At 37.7% G+C, this 13,669-nt stretch overlaps 1 protein-coding gene across 1 annotated transcript in view; it reads left to right on the forward strand.

Annotated features, from left to right (window-relative positions):
- Positions 1 to 10,145, forward strand: part of NAF1 (nuclear assembly factor 1 ribonucleoprotein) — a 33,595-nt gene extending 23,450 nt beyond the window's left edge. Inside the window, exon 10 of the mRNA XM_027676800.1 lies at positions 8,337 to 10,145. Within this exon, the coding sequence (XP_027532601.1) occupies positions 8,337 to 8,341 (5 nt within the window). The 3' untranslated portion in view covers positions 8,342 to 10,145. The remainder of the gene's footprint in view (positions 1 to 8,336) is intronic.
- The last annotated feature ends 3,524 nt before the right edge of the window (positions 10,146 to 13,669 follow it).

The following is a 13,669-nucleotide window of genomic DNA, read 5'->3' on the forward strand; positions in this document are numbered from 1 at the left end:
GTTGACTTTTCTGTGAATTTGATGCTCTGTGTTTTTTAGGTAATGTTTTGTGAAAATGCTTTATTAGAATTTTCTGTATGACTTCTGAGTTCTAAAATCAATGGAAATTGTGAGTCATAGATTCACAGAATGGTTTGACTTGGAAGAGGACTTAAAGATCGTCTAATTCCAACCTCTCTGTAGTGGGCAGTAATGCCTTCCAAGAGACCAGGTTGCTCAGAGCCCCATTCAGTCTTGCTTAATGCATAATGCTGGCTATTTATTAGCACAAAGCCAGCCACCAATACAGAGAGAGAAGAATGAGCAACTGTCACACACTCTAGCTTTGAACTTGGAAACAGAATTTTCTCTGGCTCTTCCGTGCCCACCCGAGTAGCCTGAGTACATGGGCATAAAATAACATACTCCACCAAAAGCTGAAACAACTATGGGAGCACTTATGGTTATGAAGTATCTAAGTTTGTTTATATTAAGTCTCAAAGACTATTGTTTGCATTATGTTCTAAACAGGAAGATTTCACTTTGCAAGTTTCCTACTGTGGGAAGTAGGAAACAAAAATCTAAGAACTTCTTAATCATCAAGAATGAACTGCTGCTTGATATCAGACTAACTTGTCATGAAAGTCTGTCTTTTGAAAGAAGTGATACAGATAATATTTTCTTTAAAGAGAAGAAAAATGTCATTAGCTATATTAATTTAATAATATTTACTCAATTTTTAATATGTACATTATGTGGTCTTAAATCTGTTTTGTGAGAATTGCATGCATGAGATCTGTAAAAAAACAAATATTTTCTTCAACATAGACTCAAGAAAAGAGAGTATATTTTGTGACATTTCAGTTGATTCCTTTATGTGAATGTTTGACCTCAGGTAGACTTTCTATAGTATTCAATTTGAAAGTGAAAAGTATACCGAGACTATAAAGACCTGTTTAACCTGTCTACTTGATCTTCACACCCTTGATTCTACCACTTCTGGACTGTCCTGTATGACAGTATGCCCCCTTATATCCAAGAAAACTAATAAGTTTGTAAAGAAGAGACATTTTTGGGAAAATCATGGTCAGCATTTAGTTTCTTTGTTGCACTCTTCACTGTGATGTGTTTAATTCATAGATAGTTTTACATTTATTTATGTATCCTATAATCATCAATCTTCACCGCTTAGCTTTGCCACATAGTGATGTACTTGATCTTTTGTCTTGGTTAACATATTCTGCAATGTAGAGAACACATGGGTATATTGCATTTTTTCCTACTTCTTGGCACTCTACAACACTCATCTCTTCTACTATTATATTAAAAAGAGGTACAGCACCATGTACATCGATATTCTGCTTTTGGTGACTGGTTGTTTGTTTTTGCCTTGCAGTGTATCCATTACCTACCCATTATGTTCTTTTTATGGTATACCTAATTTTTACTCTCAGCGCAACTCTGACCCTGAAATTGCTTGGACTTTAAAGAGTTTCATCCCTCCAGCATAAGGTGATATCAGAGTTTGAGATGTAAACAATTACCATACCCTAGAGAAAAATACGGCCCTGGGTAAGTTAAATAGGTCATAATGCTCTTTTGTCTGTGAGCAGAAAATCTTGTTTGCTGTTTGTTTTACAATTGCAGTGTAGTGAAAGAAAAAAAACCTTACCAACCCGAGCAGGAAGAGCATTATCATACCCTCCTAAAACTGAGGTGTCTGAGTGTGACAGCATAGGACATTTGGATCATTTTATTGTCACTGTCAGTCTCTTAACCAAATCAACCATTTCTTCCATTGAAGAAGCAGGAGGAGAAAACTAGCAAAAAGCTATGGCATTTATCAAGATTTGGATTCCTAGGCAAAATATTTCCTATTAAGTTCAAACTAATTTTGGTGGAATATATAGCACACTGGATGATGATTTTATTATAATTAACCATAAAGAAAGTGTCATTTTAAGAGAAGAGATGATTCTAGTTCGATTCAAGTTAGGCCAGCGTCTCCTGTGCTCTGTAACTGGTTCAGAGATTCCATTTAAAAGCAATTTGAGGCAGAATCAATCCGTCTGGTATGGATGTCTGGAAAACATCCAACTTTGGATCCTGAGAGGAATTCAATTTGCATTTCAGAGAGAACTCAGGGGCAGACACTAGGTCTCTTGTGTCCCAGGCTCATGAACCTAAAATAGTTAAGGAATTTTTTTAAGACCTATCTTTACAGATCTGTGTGATGTAAGGATAACATAGAAACGAGTGTTTTTACTTAGCGACTTTTTTTTTGTGATTTTATTTTTTTATCTTGAGCCTTTTTTCTTTAGAGCCAAAAACCTACCGAAGTGGCTTAGTCCTTACAGGTGGTCAATCACTAATCCAGTTAGGTTGTGATGTTCTTTTGCAGTCTAAGAATAGAGGACGTGAGTAAACAGTAATCATGACTGACTACAATGTAATATAAGAGGAGACATAGAAAATCTTTGAAACTATGTTTGATGTCTTGTTTAGATTCTAATTTTCATAAGTAAACTTGGTAAGCAAATCCCCTTTTAATCAAGGAAGAATTTTTCTTTATAGGGTTGGTCTTAAGTATCATCTGATGTTTTATTTTCAGGAAACAGTTGTAGCATCAATATAAAGAAATGTGTGCGTATATATGTAATTAAATAATTTATAATATATTCACTTTAACATATAAATATTAAATTATCATTAGTAATTATGTATGTGAGTATATATGTATAAGGAAATATTTGTTAGTTATTCTGAACTAATATAACTTTACCTGCTTCATGCTAAATTTTTTGGCAGCAGATAGAAAATTGTTGAGTTAGTGCTACTTAACCAGGTACTGGAAGGCTTCTAAATCAAAGCAATAGAGCATGTTAATGCTCTTATTCCATTGCAATATATTGAGTAAAACATTAATTTAAATTATCCCCTGAGAAAGAGAAAACACTTCTTTTTTTTGGGAGAATCTGTTAGCATTTTCCTCACCTTGCCTGTGATGGTCAGATGGCTGTACCCTGTGTTTTCCCTATGGAAATCTCTGAATGGAGGAAGCCATGCTCCTCTCAAGTCACTTTCTGAGGTGATTCACTGTTTTACTCCATGCGATATGTTGTCAGATCAGGGCTCTGCTGTCGTATGGTAGCTCTACCTAACTGCATTTTAATTTTATTTTTTAAGTTTTCAGGGTGTGGTTTAATGAGTGGTTAAGTGATTGTAAAAATACATCTAAAAGGTGTCCCTGACCTCTCCACTATGTTACTGTTTCTTCTAAGAATAACAGTGGTCGTCATTCAGTGGGATGAGTTTTCTAACTGAGCTGAAGTGCAAGCCTAATAGTAAGAGAAAAGGCCTTGAGGAGTAATGTAACTTACCATACTGTCTTGAAAGGCAAGGATCTGTTGAAGTGGGCCCAGAGAGACAAAGATGATCAGAGGGGTGGAACATCTCTCCTGTGAAGACAGGCGGAGACACTTTGTGTGATTCAGCCTGGAGGGAGACCTTATTGCAGCTTTCCAGTACCTAAAGGGGGCTTAAAAGAAAGATGAAGAGAGACTATTTAGTGTAGCAATGGGACAAGGGGTATAAAAGAGGGTAGATGCAGACTAAATGTAAAGAAGGAATGTTTTATGGTGAGGGTGCTGAAACACTGAACAAGTTGTCCAGAGAAGTTGTGGATTCCCCATTCTTGGAAACATTCAAGGCCAAGTTGGATGTACCTCTAGGAAACCTAATCTAGTTGAAGATGTCCCTGACTGTGGCAAGGGGTTTGGACTAGATGACCTTTAAAGGTCCCTTCCAATCCAAAGCATTTTATGATTCAATGGCAGTGGATGGTCTTCTGTATTGTTTTGGAAATTTTCAACATCCACACATCTTTATGATGAAACTTCAACTTCATTGTATTAGAATATTTTTTTTTTCAGCTCACTAAGCACTGTCAAATGTCAATGGTTAAAAAAATTAATAATCTGGAGCTTTAACCTTACAACTACACCTTTGAAGTGATTAATTTAATTCCTCTATCATAACTTGTTTCCCATATTCAATTCTTTTGGCATGTATTATTGCATTTCAAATTCCATTAAAGTTGTGATTATGAAAGAGAGTAGTGTTTTTTAAACTCGAGAAGCAATTTAATAACTTCCAGATGTAATTACAGTACCTCTTGATGAGCAAGTAATCTTAATTTTTAAAAACACCACTTGACAAGTATTTTCTTATCTTCACTTAGATTATCATGCAGAAGCCAAAGACAGTAAGTAAAACAGATACTTTCTGACATAAAAGTAATGCACTTCAAAATTTTAACAGGGAAAGATATCTATTTTTATTTGAAAAAGAACAAACAACCCCCCCCAAAAAAAATCAACGAAAAAACCCACCCCAAAACCCAAAAAAACCTTTTCTTTATGTTGCCCATTACTTAGCATGAAAGTTTGCATCCCTTAACATTTACTAGATTTTTTTCTTTGTATGCTGCAGAATCAGAATCAAACTTGAGGGTTTTTTTTCTTTAAAGAAGTCCTTCTTCCTAACTCCTCTGTTATGGAAATAACTTTTGAAACAATAGTATATGAGGTAAAAAAAGAAAAGAAAGAGGTCTGTACTTGCATCCTATCTAAAAGAATTAACAGAATTTGTGTACAGGTTTTCTGAAAAAGCCCTGAGGAAGTTGAATATGACTTGGAGATCAGATACTTGTACTAATTTGAATAAAATAAAAAGCAACAACTGTGAGTAATCTTTCTTTGGTAGTACCTCCCAAATTCGTATTTGTATAGGCTAATAAATAGTGCTACACTACAAATGTTTTGTATGCAAATGTCTTATATCTTGTGCAGAAGACAAGAAAGTGAAAATGAACTTTGAATGGAGTGCACTGAAGAGCTAATTAGCCATAAGCACAATAACCATGATAAAACACTGAGGTTTTAAAGTTTCTATTTATGCTCACAAATTTTCCAAGTATCTAATGGGATCTAGCTTTTAAGGCTTACTTCTGACCAATTTTGATGTTTCTAAAGAGAAAGAAGTGTGATCTGTTAGAGCAGAATGACAGACTACTGTCATTGATAGCCTTGGCCAGCAGAGTTCAGCATGTGCAGTCTTGCAGCTTCAAATGCTTTATTTCTTGTGGTATTTCACCATTCGTCTCTCATCTATGTGAGATATACTTTGCATTTATGTTTGAAAACTGTACTCCGGTCATTCAAGACTGTTTAAAAGCCTGACTTATGACTAGAAGATTTATCTTAGGTAGCACTTAGTTGTATTTCCATATATATGTGCTCACACACAACAAACATATTTTTGATTTGCAAGAAGGCCAAAGTTTGTTTTTAGATAGAGGAAACATCTTTTTTCTCTATCTGATAAACCAAAATAGATATCTCAGATAGATATTTTTGTGATATATATATATATAAAATATATATAAATATAATATATATCTAAATAAAATATATATTAAAAATATGTATAAAACCTTACATTTAAAATGTGTATTTAAAAGTGGAGATTGCTGTTGTGTATCTGAAAATACCAATCTGTCAAAATGGAAGCATCTACTGAAAAGTATAAATTGGAGAAATTCCTGGGGCAATATTCTGAAAGAGAGCTTTGAAGCCCTGAAAACCATGTTTGTTGCTCAGGGTTGTGTGGCCAAGAATGGGGCAGAGGAGGTGGAAGGCACTAAGGAATCTGTGTGACAAAGTTAATCTGGCTCCATTGGAGTCCTCTTGGAAGTTTATGCAAAGACTTTCAGTGTTGATAGTTGGAAAATTCTGGTTAAGGGAATTTTTGAAAATTTTCTGCCCATTAGTTTTACATGCCTTGCATGTGCTGGATTTGTGCGAGGTTGCCCCTGTGTGTGGCTGCTGTCCTCTTTCTTCCCAGCACTGGCACTTAGTTACATGGAAGGAAGAGTTCTTGCACACTGCAAAAGGCAGCAGCACCATAGAGGCCAGACTAATTTGGAGATGGTATGCACTCTCTGCCTGTGCTGAGATTAAAATTCAGCTGAATGCTCAAGAATGAATAAGAGTTACTTGTGTGAAATTCGTAACAATTTCCCGTTTCATCCTAGGCAGAAGAAGCACATATGTAAGGGCTTGAGATCATCTGTAAAACAGATACCCCAACTCGCAGTTGGGGCTCTGATAGTTTGTGGTTGAGGTGGTTTGGTGTTGCAGAGCAATGTGATGTTGTCTTAGCTCTGTTCTGAAAATTATTAAAATGTGAGTAATTTTAATCCTAGAAGAATTAAAGAGGAGGAACACTGATAAGAAAAGTTATTAAATAATAACAGAAAAAGCAGGGAATTAGAACTTGATGACTCGGTAAGGTTGAGGATTATCCCATTCTGAGGAGATCAGTTGTTCTTCACTGAGTGATGACTGCCATGAGAATGGAGTGCATATTAACTTCTAGCTACTGCCTAGTACATCTAGGCATCTCTCACGTGTATTCATGAATAAATAACTGCTGTGTACTTCTGAAATTTGTATATCCTGATTTGTGGAGTCTCTTGGCACCTGGTAGAAGTTGCTGAACAGAGTGACTCAGAGAAGGATGATTACAGTGCTAACAGCAGAAAATGTCTAAGTATAGGTAAGCTTGAAAATGCCCAAAGGCAAGATTTTGTTCTAAATAAAAACTCAGACCTAGTTAAAAAAAACCCCAAACAACAAAGAAAACCATAATAACAAAATAACCAAACCAACCAACCAAGAAACCAAACCAACTAACCAAAAATCACCAAAAAACCTTCAAAAACAAACCCCTCGGGCACTCTTCTAGGATTAAATTTGGCCCATAGCTTTTCGGGGGCAATTTCAATTTAGTGTTGCATGCTAATTATTTTCTTCTGCTAGATGTCTTTTTCAGCTTCATTAGTGCCCCAGTCTGCCTCATGCATAAGTGTATGAATGCCTGTGCTGGCCTAGTACAGAGCAAGAAGTAAACGAGGAAAGCATTTATGCATGTAGGGTTAGAGCTAGAGAAACCACAGAGGACCATGAGAGTCAGGAGAGGAGGTAAGAAGTAATGAAAACAGACCAGTTTTTTTATCTTGTCATATGGCTCTCTGGAGTGATAGCTTTGTGGATTTCTGTACGCAGAACTACAGATTGAACTATACAGATTGTAGGTATGGACTTCTGGGAAATAAGATTGCATGCATTGTTATTATTATTATTATTCCTTATCGTGGAAAAAATATTTTGATCTTATTTTTAATATCTCATTTAGAAATACAATTATATTTTGTAATATGCCTGACTCAATATGTAATTTTGCTTTCTACTGCAAAGGAACTGGGTTTGCATATTAGCTCTCTGAACTATAGGGAGTAATACAGCTGAAAATCTATGAGGTGTAATAGCAAAAGTGTTAGCTCTACTGCTTTGTACAGAAAATACTGGGAACCATGTAGCTTTAAGTGATAGGAAAATAAGAAAAACTGCATTAAGGAAAAATACATTTTTCAAAATATATATTGAAATCTATTGTTCCTATTGTATTCAGTGATTATATCCAAACACCAGAGTGGGGGGTGGATATTAATGTTCAGAGGAAAGCAAAGAAAATAAACTACTACTTCCAGCTTGCTTTGTTCAGAGCTTTTGTTCTCTCAGCTTCTTAATTTGTGATTTCTGTGTCTTCTTTTTTTATAAATGATATGCAAATAACACCCTATAAGTTTATGAACTGAAACTTTGTGTGTATATATGTTTTACTGTGTCACCTCCAAGGGCCTAAATAGATGGTCATTGCCATGTGTTTGGATGGACAATTGTAGAAAAATCAGCAATATTGATGCCCTATTGCTGAAAATAATCTCCCTCTTTATATCTCATGCCAATGAGATATAATTTAGGCCAAATATACAGATGCTTTTCTGCTCCTTTGGATTGTAAGTACCATGTAGTATGTTGTGCTTATTTTCCAAAATAAGTTGCTCAGTTTTCCTTTCTGAGTGTCTTTACGATAAAGAAGACATCAGATTTAGGCATGAGGAGTGTTCCATAATGACTGCTGTGTAGATCATGAAGCAGATCTGGCAAAAGAAGGATCCTCTACGAGATTAGTTTCTCACAGATGACTATGAAGAAAATCTGTGAAATAATAATGTGTCATTTCTCTTCAATTCAGTGTGGCTTCATGAGTAAGATAAATGCAGAAATACCATTCTGTCCCGTACCTGTTTGAGCTGAATTCTTCCACAGCTTTGAATGGCTCAACATGTAGTTGTAGTGGCAGAGGGTCAGTTAGCTAATGCTTTTTAAATATGTTTTCTCTTTTCCATGTGATGTTATTGTCATGACTTATTCTTTTAATTGTCTTCACAGAATAGGTAGGGCTGGAAGGAACCACAGGGGCTCATCTGGTCCAACCTCCCTGCTCAAGCAGGATCATCATAAAGCACATGACACAGGATTGCATGCAGACAGTTCTTGAATATTTCCAATGAAGGAGACTCTCTGGGCAACCTGTTCCAGTGTGTGGTCACTTGCATAGTAAAGAAGTTCTTCCTCATGTTCAGGTGGAACTTCCTCTTGTGCTATTGCTTGGCACCACTAAGAAAAGACTGGCTCCATTCTCTCTTCTGAGTCTTCTTCTGTACTTGGTCAATAGCCTGTGAATTTGTTAATTGTATTTGTTGTTGCTTGGCTGCTTATATGAATTAAGCATTGTTTTAAGAGCACCTAGATTGAGTGTTCAGTGCTAGAAGCTGAAACTGTCAACTTTGGATAGCCTTCACCTGATTTTTATAGAGACTACTTTATTACCTGTTTGGAGGATGAGAGGATTCCAAATAGCTTTTATTGGCAAGCCTCAGTGACATTTTTTTCTTTAATTTTCTGCTTTTCTTTTGTAATTCAGAATGCATTACCCCATTTTGGGACATGCTGTCATCCTGACAGTTAGATTTATGAGTCCATTCATGACTTCTGTTTTGTTAGGCAATTTCTGTTTTAAATCGCCTGGACATAAAACACTGGAAAGAAGATGGTGTTTAAAGGACTACAACAGCAACAGAAATCCTGACTATCTGAAGATAGAATAGATACAGTATGCTTGCTGTTGTAGTTAGATGTAATACAGCAACAGCATTTAGGTGCCTAGCAGCTGGTGACTTACATTATATTGCTATACTGCAAGAAGCAACCTATTCTCCTTTTAAAGCACAGCTTCAGTCTGAGAGAGGGTTCACAGCATGGAGATGAGTGGTGAGTGAATTATTCAGGGTTGCACAGCAGATCAGAGGCAGAGGAGGGTGTGAGAAGCAGCCTGATAGTTCTGGGAAGATAAGCCTTTAAACAATTTATTTCCCTAGAGGCCACGCTACTGTTCATTGATTTTCGGTGAGTTTTCATTTCTATAGGGTTAAGATTAAACCCATCATATTTACAAAAGAGACTTTATAGTTCCAAAGTGCCTGTCACCGTGATATTTTGGTTCCCATCTAGTTGATTCACTGGTATTTGATGTCTGTTAGAGTGACAATGACATTAATCATACTCTGCTTGTTCGTAATCTCTAAATTCCCAAAGGACACTTTCTTTAAGTGATACCAGCAAGTTGGCAGTTCCCAGCTTTCAAAGTATTTGTGAGTTGAATTATTCCAACTCAAGCTGGTGGCTTTCTCACGATGACACAAGAATCTCCAGCTCCGCCAGCAATCTCAGCCCTTTCCATGAAAGAGCTCTTCCTTTCATCATCTTTATCCTTGGGACTGCAGACAAAAACTAGAGGTTTCTGCTCATGAACTGAAGACAGTTTTGCACAATTTGGAGAAGAGTGCAGAAAAAGTTTGGAATGGTTTCTTTCTCTCCGCTGCCCCTCAGAGTTCAGCTTTTGCTCTTCTTTCTTCCCATTCTCTTTTGTGGATACCAGGCCTGGAAAGGGGCAAAAAGGATCTCTCTTTGAAGCAGATGGGCAGAAAAAAGTTCCTTCAGACACCTTTTGCTCTCAGCTCAGCAAAGGTGTGCAAGATGTTATTGTTAGGAATCTGTAGACTGAAAAGACATTGTTAAAATAGGTGTAATGAAAGCAAATACAAGTAGTAGTCATAGACTTAAAGTTAAATTTATGGACTTTTGAACATAGCATTTCTGTGCATGTAAATATAATTGCATGTTGCAATGTGGTATTAATGTCACTCAAAAGTCAGCAATAAAATTTATTGCACAACGTTATTTTTAACATTTTTCTGATAAGCGTGGTCTCTAGACTATCTGCACTTTCTTGACCACTTGCAAGAACTCATAAATCATAGAATGGTCTGGGTTGGAAGGGACCTTAAAGATCATCTAGTTCCAACTCCAGTGTGCAGGGATAGCTTCCAATAGACCAGGTTGCTCAGAGCTCCATCCAACCTGACCTTAGATATTTCCAGGTCCTGAAAGGCCACAATTAGGTCACCCCTTGGCCTTCTCTTGTCCAGGCTGAACAGACCAAATTTTCTTAGCCTTTCCTCATAGCAGAAGGGCTTCATCCTTCTAGTCAACTTGGTGGCCCTCCTCAAGATTTGCTCCAACAGGTCCATGTCCTTCCTGTACTGGGGACCCCAGAGCTGGATGCAGCACTTCAAGTGGGGTCTCACCAGAGCAGTGTAGAGGGCAAAATCACCTCCCTCAACCTGCTGGCCAGGCTGCCTTGGATGCAGCCCAGGACACGGTTGTCTTTCCGGGCTGCAAGTGCACATTCCTGGCTCATGTCTTTCAGGAAGCTTTCAGGAAGCGGAAACGAGGACAGGTGGCCTAGGAGGAATACAGGGAAATTTTATGGGAAGCTAGGGGCAAGGTTAGGGAAGCCAAGGCCCAGTTAGAATTGAGACTGGCCAAGGATATTAAGGACAACAGGAAGGGCTTCTATAGATATGCTGCAAGCAAAAGAAAGTCTAGGGATAATGTGGGTCCTCTCTGGAAGAAACAGGAGACCTGGTTACCCTGGACAAAGGGAAGGCTGAGGTTCTCAACAACTTGTATGCCTCAGTCTTCAATGGCAAGTGCTCCAGCCATGCTGCCCAAGCCAAGAAAGGCAAATGCAGGGAAGAATGAAGACCCTAAACCCACTGTAGGAGAGAATCAGGTTCAAGACCATCCCATGAACCTGAATGTGCACAAGTCCATGGGACCTGATGAAATTCATCCATGGGCCTGGAGGGAGCTGGCAGATGAAGCTGCTAAACCACTATCCATCATCTTTGGAAAATTATGGCAATCAGGTGAAGTCCCTGATGACTAGAAAAAGAGAAATATAACCCCTATCTTTAAAAAGAGGAAAGTGGAAGACCTGGGGAACTACAGACCGGTCAGTCTCACCTCTGTGCTAGGCAGAGAAGTTTGTGTGGAGACTTCATAGTAGCCTTCCAGTATCTAAAGAGGTCCTACAGGAAAGCTAGAGAGGGATTCTTCAGCAGGAACTGAAGTGATAGGACAAGGAGTAACGGATACAAATTAAAAGAGGAGAAATTTAGGTTAGATATTAGGAAGAAATTCTTCACTGTGAGGGTGGTGAGACACTGGAACAGGTTGCCCAGGGAGGCTGTGGATGCCCCAGCCCCGGCAGTGTTCAAAGCCAGGTTGGATAAGGCCCTGAGCAACCTGGTCTAGTGGGAGGTGTCCCTTTCCATGGCAGGGTGTTTGGGGCTAGATGATCTTTAAGGTCTATTCCAGCCCCTTAACATTCTATGGTTCTATGTCTAGCCTCTCACCTTAACACTGTCCCTAAGTCCTTCTCAGCAGGGCTGCTCTCAATCTGCCTGTATTGATACCGGGGGTTACCCTGACCCAGGTGCAGCACCTTGCACTTGGTCGTGTTAAAATCCATGAGATTCTCATGGGCCTGCTTCTTGAGCTTGTCCAGGTCCCTCTGGATGGCATCCTGTCCTTCAGGTGTGTCAACTGTACTGCTCAGGCAGGTATCATCTGCGAATTTGCTGAGGGTGCACTCGATCCCTTATTCTATGTCATTAATGAAGATATGAAATCACACTGGTCGCAGTACAGACCCCTGAGGGACACCACTTGTCACTGATGTCCAATGAGACCAGGCAAGAACTGTTGATACAGTTGATTGTCCTTATAAATGATGATACATTATTTCTGGTATGTTGTAAACCATCCTATTCATAGATTGTATCAAATTTGTACATGTATAAGTTAATGGACTTGGAAATTAGCTCTAAAACCCAAGCTGTTTCCTCACAGATTCTTTGAGAACTGCTGTGTGATGTTTTTGTTTTGGGTTTTTATTTTTATCATTCTACTGAAATGCCAATGTTTCAAGGAAATAATAAGGAATTGAAACATATCCTGAACTAAGATTAAAATTCAGAAATACAGTACTGTGGAAATAATTTCTTCTGAGGTCTTCTAGGTAACAATTCTTCAGTGCTAACCTGAAAATCTAAGTAATCATAATAACAACAACAACTAAAAAGCAATCTTTTTTTTCAGAAGTTGTGTATTGCTTTTAATCATTCTGAATTTTTTTTTTTTATTATGCTTTTAAATTGATCAGTGACTGTAGGTGCTGTGCTATCACTTTTAGCAACAACCTCAGGTCACTAAGAGTTCTCTCCCTGAGGAATTAAATGGATGAAATTTTAAAGATTACTTGCACCACTGCTACCAAGCTACTTGATTCCTCTGCACTTGCTGACTGGAGCCTCAAGTGCCAGTATTTCCCCTCTTGCTACGGCAAGATTGATTCCCCTCTTGCTGCTGCTGTTGATTCAGCACAGTTAGAGATTATTGCTTGGAAGATATAACCTGATATCATAAATTCAAGACATGATTTTTTTTTTTTATTTCACTTGTGTTTTTACAAACACTTTCTCAGGAGCTGAAAATGGAATTTTCTGACTTTGTGGATGCTTCACTCATTCTCTCTCATTAATCTCTGGCAAATATGGCAGTGTTTGGTTTGAACTGTACATTATTAGACCTTATTCATTCTTCATGGATGAATGTGTGTGATTTCTTAACTAGTCATTAGTATTGATGAAAGCAATTGAGGCTGTCTGAAAACATTTGTTCTCAGTAGTCATTGTGCCCCAACTCTACTCTATCCAATGACATACCATTGGCTTGTAAATGGTATCATTTTCTTCACAGGAGCTGGCATTTATTTGGCATTTATTCAGCATGTAGAATAGTGGATCACAATTTACATGATATTGTGAATGGCACTAAATTCAAATCCAACTGTGTAGGAACAATAATATACTATCCAATATTGAGCCAGGAGACAAAAAAGCTGCTTCAATTTGAGACACTTGATCTTGTATCTATAGCATAAGTCAAACCCCAATAGATTCAGACACTCAATTATTGTACAAGAAATTGCACTTGGAAGGTGTCAGATAGACTGTTCTTATTTTTGCAGGTGAACATATTTGTAAAGTTTGTTCTGAATGTTTTCTTAACCCTGTGATCTCACAGGACCAAAAACTACATTTCAAAAATACATCAATCTTTCTATCAACATTGCTTCAATATTCTAAACCTTCTGCTCATAAAGCTCTCATAGGCTTATTTCAGACAGTTTGAGATCTGGCAAGAGTGAACATGATTTCAGGAACCATTAGAAATAGGTCATGAATCATGATATAAAATTTTTCCTACACGTTTTACTCCTAATTCAGCTGCAGAGGGCAGTTCAACATTATTAA

This window comes from Neopelma chrysocephalum, unplaced genomic scaffold (genome assembly GCF_003984885.1).
Source record: "Neopelma chrysocephalum unplaced genomic scaffold, ASM398488v2 Primary Assembly neopelma1_42, whole genome shotgun sequence".
In the NCBI taxonomy this organism is placed as follows: Eukaryota; Metazoa; Chordata; class Aves; order Passeriformes; family Pipridae; genus Neopelma; species Neopelma chrysocephalum.